Source organism: Heteronotia binoei, chromosome 8 (genome assembly GCF_032191835.1).
Source record: "Heteronotia binoei isolate CCM8104 ecotype False Entrance Well chromosome 8, APGP_CSIRO_Hbin_v1, whole genome shotgun sequence".
In the NCBI taxonomy this organism is placed as follows: domain Eukaryota; kingdom Metazoa; phylum Chordata; class Lepidosauria; order Squamata; family Gekkonidae; genus Heteronotia; species Heteronotia binoei.
The window spans coordinates 7,432,126-7,458,909 of NC_083230.1; the positions used below are offsets into that span (position 1 = coordinate 7,432,126).

At 43.7% G+C, this 26,784-nt stretch overlaps 1 protein-coding gene across 4 annotated transcripts in view; it reads left to right on the forward strand.

Annotated features, from left to right (window-relative positions):
* KMT2E (lysine methyltransferase 2E (inactive)) overlaps positions 1-26,784 on the forward strand; it is a 106,308-nt gene that overhangs the window by 70,729 nt on the left and 8,795 nt on the right. For 3 of the 4 annotated variants that reach the window (XM_060244702.1, XM_060244701.1, XM_060244704.1), the window contains 5 exons: positions 4,880-4,978; positions 12,538-12,702; positions 13,381-13,689; positions 22,213-22,467; positions 24,031-24,175. In XM_060244702.1, the coding sequence (XP_060100685.1) occupies positions 4,880-4,978; positions 12,538-12,702; positions 13,381-13,689; positions 22,213-22,467; positions 24,031-24,175 (973 nt within the window). The remainder of the gene's footprint in view (positions 1-4,879; positions 4,979-12,537; positions 12,703-13,380; positions 13,690-22,212; positions 22,468-24,030; positions 24,176-26,784) is intronic. The other variant, XM_060244703.1, reaches the window with a different exon arrangement.

The following is a 26,784-nucleotide window of genomic DNA, read 5'->3' on the forward strand; positions in this document are numbered from 1 at the left end:
CCCTCCCTCCCAACTCACCAACATGGCGAAACAGTGGAGAGCGGGCTTCAGGGGCTCTTTCAAGATGCTGCCTCCAACGGTCACATAATCAGCAGGGGTGGGGCACCTTGAAAGAGCCCCTGAAGCGTGTTCTTCACTGTTTTGCCACGTTGGTGAGTTGGGAGGGAGGGGGAGGAGCCTGCGGAGTGGGGTAGGGGCCGCCAAAGAAGCTCGGAGAGAACAGGGCCAGGGAACAAAGGGGCCATAAAGGTCCAAGGGGGGGTTGGGTGCAGGGGCTGTGCCTGGGTAGTGGAGATATAAACTTTATAAAGGATACAGATAATCACAATTAAAGATATTTTTTTTAACTTGAAATACAAAAATGCTTAAAACTCGTGTTTAAAATGAAAAGGTGGGGGAATAGTGGGATTTGGCAATGTAGTTTTATCAATAAAACATGAAGGATCACAAGGATCACAGCAGAAACTAAAAATATAAAATGCTCTGAATCTGGGAAACATTAAATGACTGGGCATTGCAAATTTATCCCCCTTCCCCCGGTCTACTCAGATTGACAATAGCTCTCCAGTGTAATATGTAATTTAGGGGAGGGACGGTGGCTCAGTGGTAGAGCATCTGCTTGGGAAGCAGAAGGTCCCAGGTTCAATCCCTGGCATCTCCAAAAAAGGGTCCAGGCAAATAGGTGTGAAAAACCTCAGCTTGAGACCCTGGAGAGCCGCTGCCAGGCTGAGAAGACAATACTGACTTTGATGGACCAAGGGTCTGATTCAGTATAAGGCAGCTTCATATGTTCAATATGGCTGGGAGTTCCCAGGTTGGAGTGCTCCCAGCTTCATATGTTCAATATGGCTGGGAGTTCCCAGGTTGGAGTGCTCACAAGCCACCAGTTCTCAGGTCTATTCAGCTTAGACTGGCTCAAAACATCAAGTCTTTATTTGCAAGCAGCTTCAGCTGGCCATATACGCTGCAAAAAGTGAACTGTCTTACCTCCACTCCATTGAAATACATTGCAGCACAAAGTTACTAGGAGAACACAGAATGGATTTTCCATCAAGGTCTCTGGATGCAGAGAAATGGAAAATGCATTCCGCGTTTTCCTTGCAGCTTTGCAAGCCCAGAAGCCAGCAAAAGGCAAAACAGAAGGAGCTGGGACCATCCTTGGCAGCCTCGGAGCTTCAAAGGGTGACGACAGGAGGGGGAGGAGGGGAAAGAAAATTGCCATGGGCCTGATTGAAGCCCTAGGTGGGCTGGGTGTGGCCTACGGGACAGAAGTTTTACAACTCTAGTGATTTAGGATTGATCATCAACATTTGAATACTAGAAGCCAGAACAACAGAATTTATGGATTTATGTCAACTTATGCTTATGCCACAGTTCTCACTAGTAGTATTTTAGGCAAAGGATGCATACCCTTCTCAATGCCTCTTTCCATCTTATGTTTATGCAGAGCAGGATACTCCTAACTGTGTAAATTATTTTAAAATGGTTGATATATTTGTTAACCTTTAATCGCGAAATTTTAAGGGGATGTTAGTCATATAATTGACATTACTGCCATGTAGGAATCATCAGTGTATCTAATTCTCAACATGGCCAAGTTTGTGGATACTTAGATCCAGAGATGGGGACCATGAACAGATGGGAGACCTCTTGCTACAAACCTAAGAAAAGCTTCAGGTTTGTACAGAAAACCTGAAAACAAAAAACTTAATAAAAGATAATTTAAACACACACACACCCCCAATAATAGCAGCAGTACCTAGGCAAGTGCACAGTATTGCCAGCCTTCATGCTGTGGTTTCTGTCAGTGAAGGGGGAGGGGACAGGGTCCTCGTCTTGGCCTTTGAGGGATTGCTCCTTGGGACCAGCCTGGCAGCAACCACTAAGAAACTTAATTATGTGCAGCTTGCATGCCTCATCCAGCCCTGGCTGTTTGCTACAGTTCAACAGCAGCCACCCCAAGGAAGGCAGTGTTGTGTACTGGTTAGAATTTCAGACTAGGATCTGGTTTGAATCACCACTCTGCTGTGGAAGCTCATTACTTGACCTTAGGCCAGTTACATGTTCCCTACTTAACTTACTTTACATTGTGGCTGTGAGAATAAAATGGAGGAGAACAATGTAAGCTGCTTTGGATTGCCATCGTGAAGGCAGGCGGTGTATAGATGATGTAAATAATAAATATAACTCAAAAGGCTGATACAAGGGTGGGTTGTGGGGAGAGGGAGGAGGAGGCAGAGAAATGTGAAGCTATGGGAGTTGCCAGGAGAAGGAAAAGGAGAAATAGTAAAAAGAGAGGCATACAGGGGTAAGAGCCAGTTTGGTGTAGTAGTCAAGTGTGCGGACTCTTATCTGGGAGAACCGGGTTTGATTCCCCACTCCTCCACTTACAGCTGCTGGCATGGTCTTGGGTTAGCCATAGCTCTCAAAGGAGTTGTCCTTGAAAGGGCAGCTGCTGTGAGAGCCCTCTCAGCCCCACCCCCTCACAGGTGTTTGTTGTGGGTGGGAGAAGATATAGGAGATTGTAAGCTGCTCTGAGTCTCTGATTCAGAGAGAAGGGTGGGGTATAAATCTGCAGTCTTCTAAGTGAGATGCCCCTACAAATCCTTGCAGACTCCCCAACATGCAGTTAAGCCCAGTACCTAGCACTGCACAGCTGAGCAATGGTTTCCCCAGATGCAGGCTGCCAGGGAAAGAGAAGTAGGAAAAGCCAAGATGGGGAGCAGATAAAGGCAGATTGGCTGGCGGTTGGGAAGGAGAGAAGGAAGCAAGAAAAGCAGAGAGACTGTAGGGATTTTCAGAGAAGGTAAAGAGGACATAGTGGAGGAGGGGAAAATGAAAAGCTACCTGCAAACCATTTTGAGTCCCTCACTTGTATTACAGAAATACATTATAGGAATAAGTCCTAAGTAAAGATTCTCCAGATTCTGAGTGTTGAAATAAAACAGTAATGTCCTTGAAGATTTCTAAAATGTTTGGGGACTACTGTTTTACAAAAGGTTTGTTTGATGCATTGCAGAATAGAGAAATATCTTGCTTTTCAGCTAACCTTAGTCGCAACCAATGTTCCCTCTAAGCTGCAGAGTCTTGTGAGCAAAAATTCTCCTTTGTGAGCTCCTGGCATTAAAGTTGAGAGCTACTGCATAAATTAGTGCGCTCTGGGGTCATCCTTCCTGAGCTAAGAAAAAAATGTGTGAGCTGGAGGCCAAAAATGCGAGCTCAGTTTAGAGGGAACACTGGTCACAACTCTTTAATTCTCCATAAGGAGTTGGAAGTGAGATAGGATTAATAAAGATATTGTGATGCTTGGAGAGTATGTGGTTTTGAAGAAGACCAGTACAGGTCATTAGTTGTGTTTAAGGGATTAAATCTAAACAGTCAAAGCTGTTGTTTGCTTTCCCACTGAGTTCATAAGGCACAGCATGTGATTCTTACAGAGGCTGATCTGCAGAAACAACATAGTTAGGGGTTATTGTTCTGCACTGTGGACATGTCTGCACTTTGCACACAATGTTAATTCAAGCTGCTTTTTCATGCTGATATACTAGTGCTGTTATGGTGGCAGTTACACATATTCACGCTCAGTGCAGTCATTCCATACTATCCCACCCCAACTCCAGGAGGGTTCTTATTTTTCAGTCTCATTTTAAAACATTCATGAGAAGATTTGTGCATAGACTACTGTGCAAAACACATCCGCCACTCACCAGCTTGCATCGGAGTTGAGAAATAATACTGGGGTTTCAGTTCACTGACACCTGACCTTCACAGTTTTTTTTAAAAAAATGGTTAAATACAGACCTGAGATAGGCAAATTTGTATTGTTAGAGAGGCACTTTTGGCTGAAAAGCAAGGTATAAATAAACTTTTAATGTTTTGATATGCATATATGCATGCACCCCCACCTGAAAGGGTGGGATTCAGACAGGTAAGGACACCATCTCCAACACATCCTCAGTCCTTCTCACCCTTTTAAATTCAGATATTGCTGATTAAAACGCTATGGGTGGTGTCGACAGAGATGAGAAGAAAGGGGTCGCGAAGGAGAAGTTGAGACCCACAAGGAAGCAGTGCCACTGAAGTTGTGTCATAGGGGCACAGTATGTTCATTGGTAGATATGCTGGTTTTATGTGCAGGATACATGTGTTTTCATGGTGTGGGAAACATGATGTGATAGTCTCAAAAGTACAGAAAGACAGATCATTTGTAATCATGGAGGGGGGGTGATGCTAATATATCCCCAAGCAGTATTCCTTTCTCTAATCGGTATTTTCACAATAACATCCTTTTTTGCACTTGTTAAAATCTAGTACTAGTTAAAATTGGCTCTGTGGATCTTAAAATTTGTTAAGTGAGAAATTTATCATATGAAGTATTCTACATGAAAAGAAAAGGTGTTAGTACTAAATAATAGCTGCATTAAAATAGGGCACCTTGTTTATTGTATTCCATTATAAAGTCTTAGAGAAATTTGCTGGTAGGCAATTTTATACAGGTACTATATTTTAATGAGATGCAGAAACAAGAACAGATAAAACAAATCTGGATTATTATTGAGTTGTCTACCAAAGCTACATTATCTTCTTCAAATGGTATGCTGTAAGTGGTCTCATACCACTATTTAAAGACAAAATTCTCTGATAAGATACTTGGAATCACTTGCTTACTACCTGTGATGGTTTAGAATGGAAGATATAGTTTAGTCAAGTTATTTGTATAGCTATGAATGTGTGAGTTGTAGTTTTTGCATGTTGCACTGGCTAATTGTTTGGTTGATGTCACAGTCTTGAGGCTTCTTAGTATTATGTAGAGTTCCCTAGGTCATAGCAGCAGCAGCAGCAGTAGAGCTTCTGTAAAGCAGTCATTTCCATCTTTCAGGAGCCAGATTTTATTGATGATATAGAAGAGAGAACTCCCATTAGCAATGAAGTAGAAATGGAATCAGAGGAGCAAATTGCAGAAAGGAAAAGGAAAATGGTAAGTTGGGAAGCTAGTAGCTGCTTAAAGTTGTCGCTAAAGTTGAGTGACAGCTGCTCTTCCCATGCTGATCATTGCTGCCTTTCTTAGGTATTTAGAATTTAAGAATATTTGAAATCTGCTGCTGATACATGCTAACAATATCAAAAGTTGGTGAGTGAATGGGTGTAATTCTTGTTACCTTTCTTGTTACCTTTTGAAAATGGAATGTCTGCTTATGAATTGTTTTCTGTTGTTGCTGAAGTGTTGTCACAGTTTACTCCCCTCCCCAGAAAACCCTTACTATACTTGATCTTGCAATTATTTTGCTTAGCTGCCTTTAAATGAAGTGTTTGTTGTTTCTGTAAGTGGCTACTTAAAGTGGATAAATGTCTGTAGAATGTACAACAAAATTCTCCATACAAAGAGGACGAACATTCAAACACTTATTATACATGTTTTAAAAAGTGCAAGACACCTCCCCCCACCCCATTTCTACATTTGTCTGAATTTTTCCCTTAAGTTTGTGGCTGTACCTTGTGGGAGTTAATGAAGGAGAATCTGATGGTAAAGAGGTGTTGTAAGAGAAACTGAACAGCAGAGAAAGTTTTGGGGGAGAAGACAAAGAACTGCATGTCTCCTTCCTAAATATAATGTATTGGTCCATAGCAGCTGCTCAGTTTTCCCTGCTTGCTGAAGCTCTGAAATCTTACCTAGTCTCCCCACTTCCATTGAGTATGACAGGTAGGTAGCAATCACAGTGCTGAACGTTTATGAGAACGTAATTTTTGCTTTCTCTTACATTTCTGAGCTGCCTCCTCTCCAATATTCTTTTTCTCTGGGACATTTCATTAGCTCTTCCTGCTGAGCATTGCTAAAGCTGCTTTTTTCTAAACCTGACTGCTTTCCATCTTCCCCATCTTGGGTCCTCGCCAGTCTTGCCAACATTGCTTCTGGAGTGTTTTACTGACATTTCAGTTTGAACACTTCATGTTCTCTGTGAGGAAGTATTGAGCTGGGGGCCCTCTCTGTTGCTACAGCGTCCTCTAGAATTCCATCCCCTGGGGAGAGGCAGCCGCAGTGTGGGCAGAGTAAACTTGAAGGAAAAGTTTCAGTCACCCCATTTACCCTGTTCTTAATTTTCCTCCTAGCTGGTGTCTGCTAGCTGTCAGAGACCATCCAGGCACCCACCTCCTCATTGGCTGTCTGAACTGGTGATTAAGAACTCCACCCTTTAATGATGTAGGCCCAGAGCTGACCCCCAACTCGTCAAAGCAAGCAGCATCACCTTGGAAACAATGTTCCCTCTAAGCTGCAGAGTCTTGTGAGCAAAAATTCTATTTTGTGAGCTACTGGCAAAAAAGTTGTAAGATACTGCATACATTAGTGTGCTCTGGGGTCATCCTTCCTGAGCTAAGTCAAAAATCTGTGAGCTGGAGGTAAAAATCTGTGAGCTAGCTCACACTAACTCACCTTAGAGGGAACACTACTTGGAAACTCTCTGGGTGGGAGAGCCCTGCCCTTGCTTATTGGGAGATCTCCACCCCTTTCTCAGGGCAAGGAAACCCAGAAGGCCTCCTCAGAGGTGATTATGCCTCCCTTTTCCCTCCCTTCACCAGCTGGGTGGGAGAAGACTCTTGGGATGAAGGCAAGGCTGTCAACTCCTTGCTCATCCCACAAGTCCACAGTCCCTGAAGGAGCCCCTAATATAGAGTGGATGCCTACTGCCTGGGGCAAGACTTTCTTGGGGAAGTCCAGGAGAGCAGATGCAGACTCTGGACACTCATTCCTGGTTTTTAGCCAAATTTGCTCCTCTTCTATAAGGTAGAGAAGGCTATCTCTTTCTGGAGGACTGATAACACAAACTGGCAATCTTGGGGTTAATTTCAAGTCTTTGTGCCAGGTGTCAGATGACTTCTGTATTAATGTCAAGCTTCTTATCATTAAACTCCTGCATCTACCTATCTCTTGCATCTACTCCATGCATCTCTTTCTTCCTTCTATCTAGGCTTTGTTCTGTTTACAGTTTGTCTGCCCTCCGAGGCATATTTGTCTGCTCCAATGTCTCACCCCTCTCTTTTTCTATACATTTTTGCCATGGTATTTCCTTTTCCAGAAACGGCCTTAACCACACTTTCTGTCAGGTTGTGTCTTCTTTTCTTCAGGCCCTTCCTTCAGGCCCGTATTGTTAACCCAGTCAAGAGAGACAGACTTTTTTCTGACACTCCTTTGCCTCATCATCATCCCAGTCTTTTCATTCTACTATAAACTGATGAAAGCCAGAAGGGGCAGGGCTTGAGGGACGCTTGGTTGGAGATGGCATTCCCTGAAAAATATGGTTAAAAGTAATAATGGGGTCTGCACTGATAGGGAGGTGGGAGACTATGTGCATTGTGCATTTGTGGTTGTAAACAGACCTTTTGTAGAGGTCTCCCTAAAAGGGTAGGAGGGGTGCAGGGCTCCCAGCTGTCTGTGACGGGCTATTTTATAAATGTAGCCTTGGTTTTTTAAGATGAATATAAAATAATATTGTTCATAATTTTGTTCTTACTTGTTGGTAGCTTTAAAGCACATGGAACATCTTCTTAATCCCACTCTTCAAAGATCTTGAGTCGCCATCAGAAAAGAGTGGGTGAGATCCAGCCACTCCTGTGAATGTGATGGAAAGTGCCATCAAGTCCCAGGTGACTTACAGCGATCCCGTAGAGTTCCCAAGGCAAGAGATGTTCAGAGGTGGTTTGCTGTTGCCTGCCTCTGCATCATGACCTTGGTGCTCATTGGAGGGTTTCCATCAAATACTAGACAGTGTCGACCCCACTTAACTTCCAAGATCTGAGAAGATCGGGTTAGCCTAGACTACCCAAGTCAGGGCACTTCTGTGTACACTCATCTATAAATATGAAAACTCTCATAATTTATGTTATATATGTATTAGCTAACAATTTTATACAAATATAAATGTGCAAATTGACCAATTTTTTGTGTTTTATCCTGGAATCCGTACAAACAGTTGAACCATCTAGAATTAAATAACACATTGCATTTACAAGATAAATTGAGTTTTTAAAAAATGAGAGTAAAGCTATAAGTCAGGACAGAGTGTGTGGGGGGGGGGGGGAGAATGCTCTGGTGATGGTGGTTGGCATTTTACACACATATCTGGATTCCTGCATGCAAGGAGTCTTCACTCATGCCTTAGCGATGGACTGATAAAATAAAAAAGATGAACAAAAGCATTAGGAATATTTGACAAAGATAGGCCCCACACTACTTCTATTTCCTGCATAGTCTGGAGAAATTAAGTCACAGAAAACTCTGAAGTGGAGCCCATAGCTTATAGAATTCCAGGGGCTTGCATTCTTAAAATCATATGCTTTGTATCTTAGGGGACAGATCTAACTCTTCTGACATTTCTTTCTGAGTAAAGATGACTCAGTTGTCTGCATATATACCTATAAAATAGCGGAGGGGCTGATATGATAATCAAATACCCCTGTATTTCCTTGCAATGAAATTTTGTGTAGGTGTGTATGGGGGCGGGGGGAGAAAGCCAGTCTGCCTTACTTAAGTGAATACTGCTTAAACAGCCATTCTCCATGTCTGTATATACATGTATACATAGATGATCACAGCAACCAAGAGATCACTTGTGCTACTGTATTTAGCTAGCCACCTAAACACTTAGAGTGGTTTGCCTCGAGCATCATCTTCTCCCATATGAATCTATTTGGTCAGGTAGATCATTTCTAGTACTTTCTTTGTATTCTCTTACCATCTGAGGTGTGATCAGGAGAGAGGATTTTTCCCATTGTGCCAAGGCTGTGGAACTCTGCTGACAGACATCCATCTTGATCTTTAATTGCTGGTATTGTGATGTAAAGCTACAATCTGGGATGTGCAAGTTGTTTTATATGTAGATTTATCTTGATTCGAAAGAGAATGTATTTTTTTTAATGCTCATTGGCTTTGTTTTGGTTAATATATTTAATCTAACATATTAAATGAGTGAGTGTTGGAACATTTTGGAGAATATTTCCTGATCACCATTCTTCCTAAGCATATGATGCAGAAAAGGAGTTGTCAGTCCGATGAAGAGCTGTAGAAATGTGTGAAGAAAGCATTTTTGTCATTGTTTGGAGAACCAATGTATCTGGATTAGCCTGATCACAGCTTCAGGGAACTAGCGATGATGATGATGACGATGATGTATCTCTGTTAGTACTATCACCAGTACTATCTCTGGTGCCTGTTCACTTAGCCTGTGAAAGGGGAACACAAAATGAAGTCTCTCGATCCCATCTTAATTGCTGGGCAGGCTCATACAGGATGAGTTACTCCTTCAAATATCTCATTCGCAACAGCAAGAAGCTTTATAACAACCAGATTACCAGCTCTGGGTTGGGAAATACGTGGAGATTTTGGGGGAAGACCCTCAAGAAGCCGGAGTTTGGGGGAAGGGGAGAGACTTCACAAGGGTAGAATGCCATAGACACCACTTTCCAAAGTGGTCATTTTCTCCAGGGAACTGATCCCTTTTCACCTGGAAATAGTTGTAATTCTGGATGATCTTCAAGCTCCACCTTGGAGAGTGACAATCCTACTGCCTTAGCTAACTGGTTCAGAGACATCTGGTGGTCATTGGTATAAAAACTGCCGAGAGGTTGAAGAGATAGTTACACTCTTCTGTCTGTCTTGCAGCAAAGGTGATTAAGCAGAGCAATCAAGACTACTACTGCAAAATCAGGGTTGAAACCCCATTGGTAAGGGGTTTAAGATTGTTAATGCGATGGTCACAACTGTATTTTTTGGTGCCCTCTTGGTTCTTTCCCCAAGCAAGTTGCCTGTCCTTTCTCTTTCCTACCATGGTGGAGGTACTTAAACGACTGCAGGAACATGACCTCTTGGCCTGCAGAAAATGTCTGTTCAAAAATAGCTGCCCCAGTCATAGGGTAAAGCTTGGCTTGAAACCTTCCAACCTGTTGCAATTGTTCCCCCATGGCAAATGTTTGTGTTTCTCCCATGGCTATGGGCCATGGCTGGTGCCCACTGTTCTTTCTCAAAATTTCAAAAGCATCTACAGGCTCAGTATGGTTAGGGTTCCATGGTTTATATTGGTCACTTCCCTCCAAGAAAGCTTGGTGTTGTGTAGCCAACCAATCAGTCAAGCACCTTGCTCAAAAAAGTGATAGTTAAGAATTTATTAAATCCTGTAGATGTAAAGAAGAGCCTCATAGCTGCCTCCTTCAAGGCAGCCAGACTAAACTCTCTTATATGATGAATCGTTTATTACTCCAGAGACCAAGCCAGGTAGTCTCTTCCTTGTTAATGGTGTAAACCAAGAAAGGCAAGGGTCACTCACAAACATGATTGGGCTTATACTTTAAAGTAGAGTTTTTACATCAATCTGACCCAACAACTGAGTTACATTAGAAAGAATTTGGCAAGATAAAGTTGAGGTATTTTGGAACAAGTTTTATGAATTGAGAAACGACAGCCGTATATATTGCTTATCTTCATGTTCCTCTAGTTTTGAGAGATAGTGGCTTGCATCCAACCCACTCCACTAAGCAAAGTTTGAAGCCTTCCTCTCACTTAATTTCATTGGAGGAAGAGTCAATTAACAGAGGTACAAATTGGAGGAAAGCTTTGTAGCCTGAAGCAGCCTTGTCAAGCCCAAGGAGAGATACCACTCATTGAGATATAGTATTTTTGACTCAGCTCTGGGGGTTTGACTCAGCTCTGGGGGGTTTTGTCACTAACAGGAATTGTTGTCTAATTTATATAAATGCATTTTCTATACTTCAAAAGGTCCAAACTTTAGTACTCAGTCATTGTCAACAATATGAGAGGGACGGTGACAGAGCATCTGCTTGGTAATCAGAAGGTCCTAGGTTCAATCCTTGGCATCTCCAACTAAAAAGGGTCCAGGCAAGTAGGCGTGAAAAACCTCAGCTTGAGACCCTGAAGAGCTGCGAGTCTGAGTAGACAATACTGACTTTGATGGACTGAGGGTCTGATTCAGTATAAGGCATATGCCTCTGTAGAACAGACCTTGATCAATTTTTTTGGAGCTGGGAGCCAGCCCCAAAATGAAGGACCCCGATCATCCTCCCAAATGCATGTTTTTCTTTGTTTCCCCTTCTCACCCATGGAGAATCTCTTACCATTGCCCACTCTACCAAGCTACCTGCCTGCCTTCAGCTTTTCCTCGGCTGCCCAGGCAGGAGAGAGCAGCAGCCATTGAGCTCTGTTTGTGACATTGTGTGTGTATCCCAGGAACCAATTGTGTTAGAAATTTTGCAGGGTATTTCTTTTAACGGCTGACTCCCCTTTCCATGCTCTTCTGTTTAAACTCTATTAACAGAGTTTGGATAAACATATGAAGCAGAGTTCTATCAGTGACTATTAGCTACAGCGTATTGTTGGAACTCTGACTGGGGCAAGTAATGCTCTATCCTTGGTGCTTGGGGGGGCACAGTGGGAGGGCTTCTAGTGTTCTGGCCCCACTGGTGGACCTCCTCATGGCACTTGGGGGTTTTGGCCACAGTGTGACACAGTGTTGGACTGGATGGGTTATTGGCCTGATCCAATATAACTTCTCTGATGTTCTTATGTACAGTCTGAGGACCACTAGAGTTTTAGGTGCCAAGAACAAGCTTTAGATCAATGGCAAACCAGTCGCAAGGCCTGCTGTTGATTCTGATAAATTGAAGTTTTTCTCCTCAAACTCATTCCTCCTACATAATCAACAGTGTAATTATGAGTAGCATCACACCATATCTCAGCTGGAGAAATCTTAAAATTTATATTTTGCCTGTGTAAGTTTACTTGCCACTTAGCAGGGACAGCTAAGATCAAACTACTTGTGGCTAATCTTTCAACTGCAAATATTTGTAAATGATCCCCCCCCCCAATATAATCGATTCCATATTTTTGCTTACAAACTGAAAATAGCTATATTAAATACTGGATATACTGTATTTTTAAACATTAGCATTTTTACTAGACATGCAGAGAAGACAGTTCAGATATCTTGTGAGTTACTAAATTGAATGATGAATTGATGTGGTGTGGAGTACTAATACATTTCCAGTCCAGCTGATTGTCAGCTAATACAGATGTAATTCTGTGGTTGGATCATAAGCACTGTAAGTAAATTTGCACCAGTGGAAAATAACTTCCTTAGTTTCGCTGTAGCCTTCTGTGTCCTCCCCCCCCCCCCCAATTTTACTTCTAAACCCAATAGTCACTAAACCCAATTGTGAGGAGCAAAGTGGAGTCTGCTGTAGAAAGGAGCAGTTGGCAAAAATCTCCTCCCCTCCTTTGCAGACAGAAAAGCTATTCTGTTGGTGGAGCGGCAGCAACACCAGCGGAGTGGCACCTTAGTGCTTAGACCTGTGTTTTGGAGCTGTTCATGTCAAACATTGGTCTATGTAAATCTCACTCCAGTTCCAGTTTGCCTGAACTTGGCTTGTATAAAAATAAATTTGGAACAGTGATGTATTTCACATATTTGCATTGTAAGTAATTTGTTTTGCATATGAATTCTTTGCAAATAGATAATTTGTTCCATTCTGCAGACTAGAGAAGAGCGGAAAATGGAAGCAATCCTTCAAGCTTTTGCCAGGTTAGAAAAAAGAGAGAAAAGAAGAGAACAAGCTTTGGAAAGAATCAGTACAGCTAAAACAGAAGTTAAGTCTGAATGCAAGGATGCACAGATCGTCAATGACACCGAATTTGTTCAGGTAGTTTCATGAAGTTTTATTAAGTTTTAAGATGGCTGGTAAGAGCATAAGGCTTTCACTGCCACCTGATGCCAGTTTTTATGATCTGGGCAACTCAGAGTGACTACCTCATTCTGTTTCATCGAGGTTTGTATTGGCCTAGAAGGGAGATAAGTACAGTAGCTTTTGCAAACCTTCTGAAATCCTATTTGGACAATATGAATATCATTTAATAAAACAACTAGATTTGAATCCAGTAGCACTTGGTATCTGGCGAAAATCTTAGTGGTCTCTAAGGTATTGCAGGACTCAGGACTCAGATCAGGCTGTTCTACTGCAGGCCAACACGGCTACCCTCTGAAATTATATTCAGTAAAACAAGGCTCTCTTAACACCAGTTCTATATCATCTATTGCTGAACATTCCATGTTGCTTGATGTAATAATGTACATTGGACACTGTGGGTTGCAGTTGATTTGGTAGTGTAGATAATTCCAGGCAAAGTTTGTCCTATAGAAGATGTTGGCCTATACTACTGCCAGAGTATCAAAACTGCCCACAAATATTGAGAAATAATATGCATTTTAATAGTATCTCTTTCAGATTTGTAATGCGAAAAATTCTAGAGAGAGAGGATTCACTTTTGTTACAGTAGGTGGTCACTGATCTGATTTTTTTGTATTACTTTTATTGTATCAGGAACCAGCAAAGGAGGAAACTGCCACCAAGCCAACCCCTGCCAAAGTCAGTAGGACAAAACAGAGGAAAAGTTTCTCTCGTAGCAGAACTCATATTGGGCAGCAGCGGAGACGACACAGAACTGTTAGCATGTGTTCAGATATCCAACCATCCTCTCCTGATGTGGAAATTAGCTCACAGCACAATGAACCTGAAAACACTGCACTTTCAGCTGAGCCTGAAACAGAGGCAACTGTTCCTGAAATAGTTACTGAACCAGAAGCCCCAGCACTTAATAAATGCCCTACTAAATACCCTAAAACAAAAAAGGTATGTGTCCTCCTAAACCTAACCTGGTCTTTTGTTAAAATACATATAAGCAGGTGCATAGTGTCCATCACCACTCTATTTTGGGAGGAGAGGGAGGAGAGGCTGTGTGTGTTTTGGAAAATCTGGGATAATATCTAAGTACCACAAGCAATCGAGTGAGATTATTAAAGATGGCAAGGTATCTCCTGCATACATAGTCTCTTGCTCCAAGGGATAGAATATTGAACAAGGAGGACCTTTCCATTCAGGTTCCACTGACAGTGAAAACCAGTCTGATCTGATGGATGAAAATGCCCAGTCTTCTACAAGGACTTCCTGGGAAACTCCTTTCTCGGTGGCCATAAGGCAGAGCAGTCTCTTCCCTCGCAGGGGTTGAACTGGTTCTCCTGGATTTGTTCATGGCCTGTTTGAGGTATGCAGCTTGACCCTGCCAGTGGATCTCTTGTAGGTCTTTACTTAGATCTTCTTTGTGGTCTCTGTTGAGTCCCACACTTGGGTTCTGCGCTCTGCCATGAATCCACCTCGGAGATTCTAAAGCTTTAGTTTACTCTCTTCTTTGGTGTGCTTTCCCCTCCCCCCGGGGAGTAGGCATACACAGTGCATGCCTAGAGAAGGGGAGAGCGCCTCCCACTCCGTTTCTTTTTTACCGCCGCCCCTGCTAGACCTACCTCGCTGTGCTCCATTCCTTTCCACCATTTTCCAGCATTGTCATTGTCTTTTTTTGCTGTTAGCTGCCCTGAGCCTGCCTCGGCGGGGAGGGCGGGATATAAATAAAATGTATTATTATTATTACTATTAAACTGGTATCGTTACTTCCCTCTTCTACTTCTTTAAAAAAAAAGAACTTTAGTTTTTTGTGGCTGTCCCCCTCTCCCCCACCCCTTTCCCCCGGTCTTTCCTGACCTCTCTCTGAACTGGCCAAAACCTTACATGGAAGGGAAGGGACACCAAGGTCCTTTTTAAAAAGTGCCGGAGGTGCAGGGCGAAAATCCCTTACTCGGACAGGCATTCACATTGCCTCCTTTGTCTGGGGGAATCCCACCGAATCGACACATGCTCCCACTGCCTCAACTTCAGCAAGCAGACAAGGAAGAACAGGGCCACCAGGCTCCGGAGCCATCTCCTCGAGCTATCCCTGCGCCCAGAGATGCAGAGCTCCTTCACATCACAGTCTTCGGCCGCTCCCCAAATCCCACTGGGAGACATGGTGATGTCAGCTGCTTCCATGGTCTCTGCCCTACCAAAGCCTGAGCCCGACAAGACCAAGAAACACACCTTGGATTCGACCTCGGAACCAAAGGCCAAGAAGCACAAATGCTGTGCAGAACAGCCCTTGGATTCGACAGCCCCCAAACAACAGGCACCGCCAAAACCATTTCCACCGACTGATTTCATACCGGACTGCCACCCCTCGGATCCAACAATGTCAACCTCGAACCCGACAATTCCATCCCAAATCAACATCCCCTCCAGGTCACCGTCAGTCCACAGCAATCTACCATCCGATTTTTTTGAATCCAACCCACAACAAGGCATCGATCAACACTCTCGGATTCGACAACAGCACACTCTGGGTCCCACTTCCTTCACAGACATGCACACTCAAAACAGGCAGATCCAAATCCTGACGGATCCTAGTTACCAGAATAAACCGAGAGTTCATCATCATAGGATTTGTCACTCCCGATCTCCCATCACGATGCCATTACTACAGGGAATCCTCATACTCTCGGTCCCCCTCTCCACATGACTACATTCCCAGCAGGTATCGACAACACTACCGCTTACGCTCTCCATCCTTCACCAGTACAGACACATAAGGTACTACGACTACATCTCCCAACATGACCAACCAGGATTCAGGGATGCAGCCCTACGAAGATGGACATCACCATCAGCCACCATCACTATGGCTCAGATTCAACTTGCCCCAATCTCATTGGGGGACGACACCTCTACTGCAGCCACTGCGACCACTCCCAAGCCCCCACAGATGGCTACACTACACTTCCAGCAGACAATACCCGAAGCAACTTTGGAACAATCTTCATCTGCCCTGTCATCTGACTTGGAAGACTCCTCATCCTTTGCGGAGGACACTCACTCGGCATCACATGAAGCAGACATTGCTAAACCTACAACTCTCTCCCCCTCTGAGGGATCAAAAGCATACCTAGACGCCGTGGAAGCCCATAGAAGAAGCTCACTTTACCCCACTGAAATACTACGAACTATTATGGCTCAAGAAAAATGAACGCCCACCGTGGCAATTCATGAACCCATTCCTCAGGGCGCTCTTGTCAGTATGGGATTCGGAGCGTCATTTTCTGGCTCCAGGACTCTCTACTATCTCATCTTTTATAGGACAAAAATATTTCCTTCCTGCCCAACTACCCTTTTCTTTCAAGGTCTGGAGAGACTCCTCAAAAGTTTTTTTCTTTAATCTTCTTTCATCTTCTAAACAACTTCTACCTAAAAATGATCTAGACCAAGTTTTGACTAAGCCAGCACCTTGGTTTGAATACTTTCAAATCAGGCACTTTCTTCAGGACCCTAAAGTGATCTCTTCATTTTCTCGCCCTTCATCTGACTACGAACATCTGGTTCTTCATTTTCACGAAGAGAGAACGCCTAAAAGTCTCATTTCACGGCTGTATCGAATCTTATTGTCTAAACTCGAAGCAACCTTACCCTCTTACACCACCCAATGGCATAAAGACTGTGGCATCATCCTTTCTCCCGACCAATGGGACTCTATATGGGCTAGTGATGCCCTACAATCTACCATTATAAATATATCTCAACAAAACTTTAAATTGATAGCACGTTGGTACCTTACTCCTAACCAGTTCTCCCATATGACCCAGTTAGGCTCTTCAGACTGCTGAAGAAACTGTGGGCTCAAAGCCTCTTATTTTCACTGCTGGTGGGACTGCCCCAAAATCAGACCATTCTGGACCTCAATTTGTGCCCATCTCTCCTCCCTAACTGGGGTCTTGATCCCAGATGAACCAACAAGGATACTTCTCAATCATTGGTCCGATACCCGTCTTTCATCTTCTAAAAAATCCTTGATAGTTAAACTCCTGACAGCTGCTAAAACCACGATTGCGCAGTCCTGGAAAAACTCATTGAATTTGACACTTGACAACTGGCTACTTAAAGTCTGGGAACACATTGTAATGGATAAAATTCAGGCAGCCATAGACCACAAAGACCCATACCAAGCCTACGCTAAATATCTGGCAACTTGGCTTCCCATTCTAGAAAAGCTTGACACCGATCCATTTTATGCTAACTCTTATTCTAAAAATAAAATGTATAAGGATTTCCTTTTGCTATAAAATTCTCTTAACAAGTTAATTTCAAGTTATTTAAAGTGTATTATATCTTCCTTTTTCCTTTCCCTGATCTTATTTTATTTTCAAATACTGTGTTGTTATAATTATAATTACTATTACCTTCAGTTTGTATTTTGTTTTTAAAGGTTATTTTTGCTCTGTATTCTGTCTATTAAGCTTACGATGTTATTTCTGTTAATCTTGACGGTAAACTTCTTGCGCTATGGATTGTAAGCTACTTTTATGCCTTAATAAAATGTTTAAAGTTAAAAAAAAAAAAGCATACCTAGACCTTATCTCCAACCTTGCTGAAGCCCTGAACATCAATCTGTCCAGCGAGACACCCAAGATATCAGATGTCATTCATGACATAGTGCAGTCCTCTCTACCTGCAGGCTACCTATTACCAATGCTTCCCATGCACCTCAAAGATCTCAAGGAAGCATGGGACATGCCAGCCTCAGTGCAATTGACTTCTAAATGGCTGGAATCCCTATACAAGATCCACACACCAGAAGCCAAATTCTTCTTCTCACACCCTGCCCCAAACTCGGTCATTGTTCACTCCGCCTCGAAATCGAGACAGACCAGACATCCAGCCCCAACTGACAAGGAGGGGCGGAAACTGGACACATTGGGGAGAAATATGTACTCTCTTTCCACCACCACGGCCAAGATCCACAACTACTTGGCATATTTCTCCGCATACACATTCCACGTGGCAAACCAGTCCACGAGCCTCCTCCCAGAACTTCTGGAGACCTCAAGACAGAAAGCCTCAGACCTCGTGACCCAACTATCCAAAGTAAGCAGGCAACAGATAAACTCCATGTGCCATGCAGTTTCATGCTCCTCCAAGGCATTAGTGACGTCTGTAGCTCTCCGCCATCACGCCTGGCTGCACAGCACATCCCTCCAACCAGACATACGCTTCAAGGTGGAAGACCTACCATTCGACGGACAGGGCTTGTTCCACTTTTCTAGTGACGAGATCGTTACGTCCATAGACGACAGAAGGAAAAGGGCAAAAAGTCTGGGTGTCTCTTCCATTCAAACGAGGAAACCACAAAGACCTAATCCATAGAAATCAACATATAAGAAATGCTTCCGGTCCCCAAGACAGTCTGATTATTGGAAGTGCAAGGGACCCAATAGCAAGCAACCTTACCAACCCAAACCCAGACAACAACTGTCAAAGAAGACAACTCCACCCTCAAACAGTCCCTTTAACCTCCCCCAGTGGCACCCTATGCAACCTCACGAATCCCACATCAGACTATCCCCGTACCTCCCGGCCTGGGAGAACATAACATCAGATTCATGGGTCCTTACCATCATTCACATAAGGTACGCAATAGAATTCCTATCCCCACCGAGATCCCACCACTTCGTTTCAACACCAGTATCCACCACCCTGGCGGAGGAGGTTCAAACTCTACTACAAAAAAATGCCATCGAACTGGTTCCTTCACACCTCCAACACGGGATTCTACTCCAGATACTTCATAGTTCCCAAGAGGGACAGGGGAAAACGCCCCATCATGGACTTACGCTGTCTGAAGGAGTACATTCCATGGAAAAAATTCCGCATGATCACACTGCAATCCATCCTCCCACTGATTCCAAAGGATGCATGGCTGGTGTCCCTGGACCTCCAGGATGCCTACTTCCACATTACGATCCGGCCTCAGCACAGGAAGTTCCTGCATTTCACAATAAGCAACGCCCACTTTCAATATCAAGTTCTGTTGTTCAGCCTATCCACCGCCCCAAGGACTTCCACAAAATGCATGGCAGTGATAGCAGCCGCCCTCAGGCTCTGCCACATCAATATCTTCCCATATACAGACGACTGGCTCTTGATGGCATCAAGCCGTGCACAACTTCAAAAGGACGTCCCCTCCACCTAGACTTCCTAACCAAGCTGGAACTGTGCATCAATCCAACCAAATCCCACCTGGAACCAACTCAAGAACTACAGTTCATCGGCACCAAACTGTGCACCAGGATCCATCGGGCGCTTCTTCCCTTGGACAGAAGCTAACAAATTCGGACCCTGGCCAGTACAGTCATCTCCGCACCGACCCAGTGGGCGATTACCTTCCAAAGGATGCTGGAACTCATGGCAGCCACAACCTCAGTGATCCAGTTTGCACGCCTCCACATGAGACCCCTGCAATGTGGTTTACACGAACCTTCCACCCATTGCATCACAACCAAGGGACCCGATTCATGGCCCCACCAGACGCCCTAGACTCACTCGTATGGTGGACGAGAGAACACAATCTCCAGGAAGGGAAACCTTTCACCCTCCCCCCTCCTGCCATGATTGTTACCACCGATGCCTCCAAGTGGGGTTGGGGAGCCCACTTGGGGGACCTAGCAACTCAAGGACAGTGGACATCTCTGGAACGCAAGCTCCACATCAACTGTCTTGAACTGATGGCCATCCACAGGGCACTGAGCTTCCTACCATTGCTACAGAACTAACACATACAAGTAACAACGGACAACATTGCCTCAGTGTTCTATACAAACAAACAAGGAGGCACAGTGTCCAGAAAACTTCGCAAGCAAGCACTTGCACTCTGGGACTGGTGTGTCTCACACGGCATCATGTGGACAGCAGTGCCCCTCCTGGGAGTACAGAATTCCATAGCGGACTCTTAGTCGTCACTCCATCAGCATCCACAAATGGTCTGTGACAGACCAATACATCCAGCCAATCTTTCAGACATTTGGATACCCAGCAATAGACGTATTTGCAACGGCAGACAATACCAAGTGCAACATCTTTTACACCAGAGGCCCACCAACAATACAGTCGAAGGGAGATGCTTTCCTACAACACTGGTCGGGATACCTACACTATATTTTTCCACCAATCCCCTTGATATCGAAAGCTCTACAGAAAATCTCAACAGACCATACCGACTTCATCTTAATAACACCACGGTGGCCCAGGCAACCATGGTTCACCAAAACCCTTCTGCTGTCCAGGAACACTTACCTGAAACTCCCGAAAGCACCAAACCTACTGGCCCAGTAAAATGGGAGAGTGCTCCACCATGACCCATCCAAGCGCAGGCTAACAGCGTGGAGGTTTAACAGCATAACCCTCCCTGCAAATGTACAAGAAGTACTGCTAAATGCCAGAAAACCATCTACACACCGTTCATACTCATCCAAATGGAAGAGTTTCTCAAACTACATCAAACTTAGCTGCCCTCGTCCAGAGCAGGCACCACTACCTGACATCTTGACCTACATTCTGACTTTGAAAGATGCAGGACTGAGCTTTTCTTCACTCAAGGTCCATCTTTCCACCATCTCAGTTCACCATGCCCCAGTCGAGGGATCTACTGTGTTCTTCCATCGACTCACTAAGTCCTTTCTCAAAGGACTCATATGCCTTCACCCTCCTAGGCACTCCTTTGTTCCACCCTGGAGCATCTCTCTCGTACTGACCCAACTGACTCGCTCACCATTTGAACCCATGGCAAAGACCTCCCTGCAGCTGCTGTCCTGGAAGACAGATCTCCTATTGGCTCTAACATCTGGCAGACGCGCAAGCAACCTGAGTGTCCTATTTTATAGAGACAAGGTAGTCCTTTGGCCGGACCCCTCATTCCTGCCCAAGGTAGTCTTTAGAGCTCACCTATCTCAGCCAATTGTCCTACCAACATTCTTCTCCAAACCAAGGGACAAGGGCCAACGTACCTTGCACATCCTAGACGTCTGGAGAGCCCTCTTCTTCTACCTATTGCGGACAGCCACATTCTGCAAGGACCCGAACTTCTTTGTCTCCTATGGCAAACCAAAACAGGGCTGCAAACTATCTACCCAGAGACTATCTAAGTGGGTAGCAGCAGCTATTTTACCTGTGCTATGAGATGGCTGAACAGCCTCTACCCCAGACATTGAAACCACACTCCACAAGAGCGATGTCAACTTCATCTGCCTTCCTGAATGGCATCCTACTGGAGGACATCTGCGCTGCAACAACTTGGTCCTCCCCTGCCACCTTCGTCTTGCACTACGCCCTGGACGTACGTGCCAGAAGGGATGCCTCCTTTGGACAGGCCGTTCTCCGATTGGCGTTCCACTGACGGACCTAAGGTGAGACACCACTTATGTATGATATGCCATGTAACCTGTATGCTCTCTTGCAGGCCAGCACCCTCCATCCTTCAATGAAGCTAGCCAGTCACCCAAGTGTGGGACTGCACAGAGACCACGAAGAAGATAAACAGGTTTCTTACCTGTAACTGATGGTCTTCGAGTGGTCATCTGTGCAGTCACACACACATACCCAGTCTTCCCCGCTGCTGGCCCTTCTCAATGAACTCTCTTCTTTGGGATCTGCCGGGAGCGGCTGGAAGAAACTGCGTGGGAGGCATTCTCCCCTCCCTCTAGGCATACGCGGTGTATGCCTACTCCCCAGGGGAGGGGAAAGTGCGCCAAAGAAGAGCGTAAACTAAAGCTTTAGAATCTCCGAGGTGGATTCGTGGCAGAGGGCAGAACCCAAGTGTGTGACTGCACAGATGACCACTCGAAGATTATCAGTTACAGGTAAGCAACCTGTTTTTTCTCAGTTCAGACTCTCCCAGCATTCTCTGCAGGGTGCTGCTTCCATTCAGGTTGTTAGTTGTGTGTGGTTGCCTCTCCCCCCCCCCCACCTCAAAAAAAAAAAATCTGGTGTCTTTTCTCTGTTGTTAGTATTGTATCTGAGATGGCCCGTTTTGGATCCATACTGGGAACTGGGTAGAAGTTCCTCTCCGAAGGGGATCAAAATTGCTAGTGACCCTGCCTGCTTCAGGAGGAGCTACTTCCCATAGGTTCAGACTGCCCCATCATAAGACCACCAAAAAGGGAGATTCATACTAAGTGAAATAAACTTCCAGTCTCCATCTGCGCTGGTCCACCTGGTAACAAAATTCTCCACTTCCTGGGTTTTGACATAGAATCTAATTGTTTTATAAGTTGGTTGAGTGGAAGAGCTCCAGCTGATGTTTTTAGTGTGCTGTGTGTAGGAAAGACAGATTTTTCTGTGGGAAGGATGGGCTATAAATCAAATCAATAAATAAAAGTATTGCATTTTCATTCATGGCTGGATATATTCTGTAGATGCAGCCTGGACCTTCGTGTTCTGCTGTGTTAACACTGTTCCCTTTCTGTTCAGCACTTGGTGAATGAGTGGTTAAGTGAGAAGAACGAGAAGCCAGGCAAACCAACTGACAGCCTTTCAGAAAGGCCTCTGCGTATAACGACAGATCCAGAGGTTTTGGCCACCCAGTTAAATTCGTTACCCGGTCTCACTTACAGCCCACATGTCTATACTACTCCTAAGCACTATATTCGTTTTACATCACCATTCCTTTCGGAAAAGAGGAGGCGGAAAGAACCTGTGGAGAATATTACCGGCTCTTGTAAGAAGGTAATGCGCCATCTTGATTTATCTTTCTTTAGAAGTTAACAAAAATAGAGAATTTTAAAACAGTATGCTGTCTGATGTGAGCAAACCAGCTTCCACTGTGTCAGAGGCCCAGACCAGTGCATCTTTGAGACTGGATACACGCTAGCAAACCAGGTCTTTAAAAATAAAGATTTATTAAATGGTTAAAAGCATTCACTATGCAGTACAATCTCAACAGTTTGTAAGAAAATGAAGAAGCTAACTTTTCTGAGTATTAGATGGCAAATTTTGCAGCATAAAATACAAGCAGTAGCATAAAAGCATTCTATACATTGCAGTCCATTATGATGAAGCATAACATAGCAAAGCATACCAGCATAATGTTAGCATGACTTCCTCTGGCTTATATTATAACTTTTTACTCTCTGGCTTCAGGTCTCTTTGGTCCAGTCAGGGCTTTTCTTCAGTGGAACTTTCCAGAGGATGCTGGCAACTGCTCCTAATTCCTCCCCTTCCATTTGGTCATACAACTGAGCACAGTTTCCTATGATAATTACTGAATTTTTGAATCCAACCTTGAAATAAGGAAGGCAGCTGCAGGGACTTTGAAATTAGGAATGCCTGCAAAGTCAGACTACGCCTTCTAGCATTCATGTTAACCTGGAAGGGAAATTAGGGTGTTGATGAAGGCTTTCACGGCTGGAGTTACTTAGCAGTTGTAGATTTTCCGGGCTGTATGGTCGTGGTCTTGGCATTGTGAGACCTAACATTTCGCCAGCAACTGTGACTGGCATTCTGAGAGGTGTAACCCAGAAAATGAGTTCTCTCTGAGTCAAAGTGAGAAGACGACGATAGTAATTTATATCTGCTCAGGAAGGTGGGGTAGGGCTGAATCATTACCTTGTAGGAGCTTCCTGGGCTATGACATGCTAATGGAGAAGCTTTTCTGAGGAAGTTCTTTTGTATATGGATTGGCTATTGGAATTCTAATCTTATCTGTAGTGCTGTTGTAAACTGTAGGGCATGTTGTGTTTTTCAGGACTGGAAGCCATGCCCTATTCATTTTTAAACTTCCTTCCTGTTGAAATTGTATTTATGTTTATGGATTTCAATGGCTTCTCTGTGTAATCTAACATGGTAACTGGGTGTGTTGTCCAGCATTATAGTGTCTTGGAATAAGATCCTGTATCCTGTTTGAGTTCAGCTATATTCAACCACTACTGATTTTTCAGATTGGCCAAGTCTGCAGTGTCTTTCATGTTCTTTTATTCTTGTCTGGATGCTATGTTGTGTGGCCCGATGTAAACCTGTCTATAACTGCAGGGTATGCGGTATACTCCTGCAGAAGTGAGGGGGTTTCTTCTGTCTTTTTGCTGATCGTAGCACTGATCAGATGGGAAAACTTATGAAGAAACACAACCTACAAACAGTATTCAGGCCCACCAGAAAAATACAACCGATGCTATATAGCCTGGAAAATCTACAACAACTAAAGAAATGAGGGTGCTTTGCCTCACATATTGGCATCTGTAAAGCATGTGGCTAACATGAACTATATATTAAAATTTGGTTTATATATTGCAGCGTTGGTTGAAACAAGCATTGGAAGAAGAAAACTCAACAGTTGTAGATGGGTTTAACTCACCATCTCATGAAAGACCCAGAAGTCCTGCAATCAATGGAGAAAGTAAAAGCCCCCTGCTGTTGAATGACAGCTGTTCCTTACCAGGTGAAGCTTTTATTTTTCATGTGCTACAAGCAGTCTTCTGACATAAATCCTTTTAAAAACTGACAGGGAGATTGTGTTCAAATTGTTAGGCAGCCACAGTTATGTTTGCACTGCCTTGTTGATTGTTTTATTCATTCATTTACCATGCTTATACCACACCACACTCTTTAACAAAAAAAAGATTGAGTATTTAAACGACATCAAGCACACAACAATATAAAACATGAAATTATTATAACAATATGAGAATGTGGTAAAGCCAGCCTGGAAAAGGCAATAAGCTGATAAAAGGAATGCTATCAAGTCACAACAATAACATGTCAATCCTATTTCTAAAAACATTAAAACCACAGCAAAGGAGCTGTAAGCCTGATGAAAGCAGAGCATCATGAGAAAAATTGGTACAGGTAAATTAATGGACTGGTTACGAGGGAGGGAGGGGAAGGGAAGATATTCCATTCAGGTGTCACAATTGTCTTTAAAGGCTAACTATATCACTTGCTCACATAGAGGCACATGGAAGGGTCAAACAGACAGGTTCTTAGGGGAAATCCCAGGCATAGACAATTAAGGGCGTCAAAGGTAAGAGCCAGCACTTATAATTGATCCTAGTAACAAACAGGCAACCACTAAAGTTCATTGTATACCAGTGGACTATGCTGCCTAGAATCAATACTGCCTAGCAGATTTGTTTCTCCAGTTTGAACCAAGTGTGGTTTCCGGACTGATTTCAGAGGTGCAGCCCCATATAGAGCACATCACAGCAATCAAACCTGCAGATGATCAGAGCAGAGCTGTGGCCAGAAGGGCTGCAGCTGGCCAAGCAGCTGAAGCAAGTTAACAGCACTATGTGATACAGATAAGACCTGAGTTGCCATTGGAAGCAATAGAGCTAATTACATGTCCAAATGGCTAATTGGTTCCTTAAGTGGGGGTGGGGTAATCCCATCACAGGAGTATGTTAAATCTTTTTTCCCATATTGGCCTTATGATTGACAGTGACTGAGCTTCAGCCCTAACTCAGCCTTTTACTGCCTGAATCTCCCTGTAAAATATATCCACTGCCTCACTTTTTCCTGGTGGAAAGATGTCTCCCTCTCCCTCTAAGCTCTGCAGTGTTGTAAGCAGAAATTCTACTCCATGAGCAAAAAAAGCTAGTACCTGTAAAGTTGTAAGGAAGTCTGTATTTGACAATTGTGTAAATTAGCTTTTTAGAAGATTACTTCCATAATCTTGTAAAAATCTCAGAAATTCTTTTAAATTAAATTTAAACTATATTTTAAGAATAATTTAAACATATTAAGAGAAAACAGAATCAATTCAGATTACACCCATCTGTTTCTACTATATTGGAAGACCAGTCCTTTGGAGAACAGGTCTACCCGCCCCAGTCTACTATATTGGTAGATATGGCTTTGGACTATTGCCCTGTGCTGAGCCTTAGAAAACATACCAGCACTCTACATTGTTGGTTTTTAAATATGATAGCTACTATTACAGATCAACTATAACAGAGGAGGAACAATCACTGTCAGAACCTTGCCTAACCTAAAAAACAAGAAGTTGCTTTAATGTTATCAACCTGCCTAAACTTCTTATTTATTTAAATATTTATATCATACTTTCCCCTTCAAGGCAGCTTACAAATCATACTGGAAACCATAATAGGGGTGTGTTTTTAGGTAGACACCAAATTTGCAGCATAGCTGCTGGTGCCTCTCCTCAAAAATCTCCCCAAGTTTCAAAAGATTGGACCAGGGATCCAAGTCTTGTCAGAACTTGTATCTGCTATGTATGCTGAGCTTGGTGCTCTTAGCCTAACCGACTCCATATTGTAACTGCCTACTAATCCCATGTCCTTGTAGTCAGGCCTACTAATCAAATGCTTTGCATTTCAAACAAACTGTAACCACTGAAGGGTGACAGATAGCCTCTGGAAAACATCTGCAGGTGTCCTTTGAAGCTAGCCCGCCAAAGCATCACAGCAGGGCTCCTTCCTCCTCCATGGAGATAAGGGACCCTGGGAACAGACAACTGTCTCCCAGAGTGTGAGAAATGGTTTGATTGTTTCTGTTACAACTGCATAAAGAATGTATCGATAGCTGAACCCGTTATCAGAGTCAACTTGTGCTTTCCCTGAACACAGTTCTCAATAAACCTCTTATACTTTTGCAACAAAGTAATGAGTTTCGTTTGAAGTTCTTCAAGTTCTGACAAGTCTGTGGGTCTCAGAAGGAGGTGCCCCCTTCCTCCATTGTTTCCAACAGAGGTTTTGAGCAGAAGCAGAAATTTCTGAGCTGGCTATTAAAATTTTGTGCACCGGCACCCTCCCCCCCCTCCGTTGCAGGTTAGAGGGAACTATGCCTCATACATAATATTCAGTGCTGAATCTGGCTGACCTCACCCAGATGTTTAAAAACAAATGAGGGCAGAATAGAACTCTGTCTGACCCCTTAAATTGCATAGGTTTGAACAGTAGTTTCTCTACACCATCCTCTGAGATAGCCAAGAATTACAACATTGGAGTGTGGCGTCTTAATCTATACTCAAACACCATTCCAGCTGGATACCATGCTCAGTGGTACTGAAAACCAGAGAGACAGGACAAT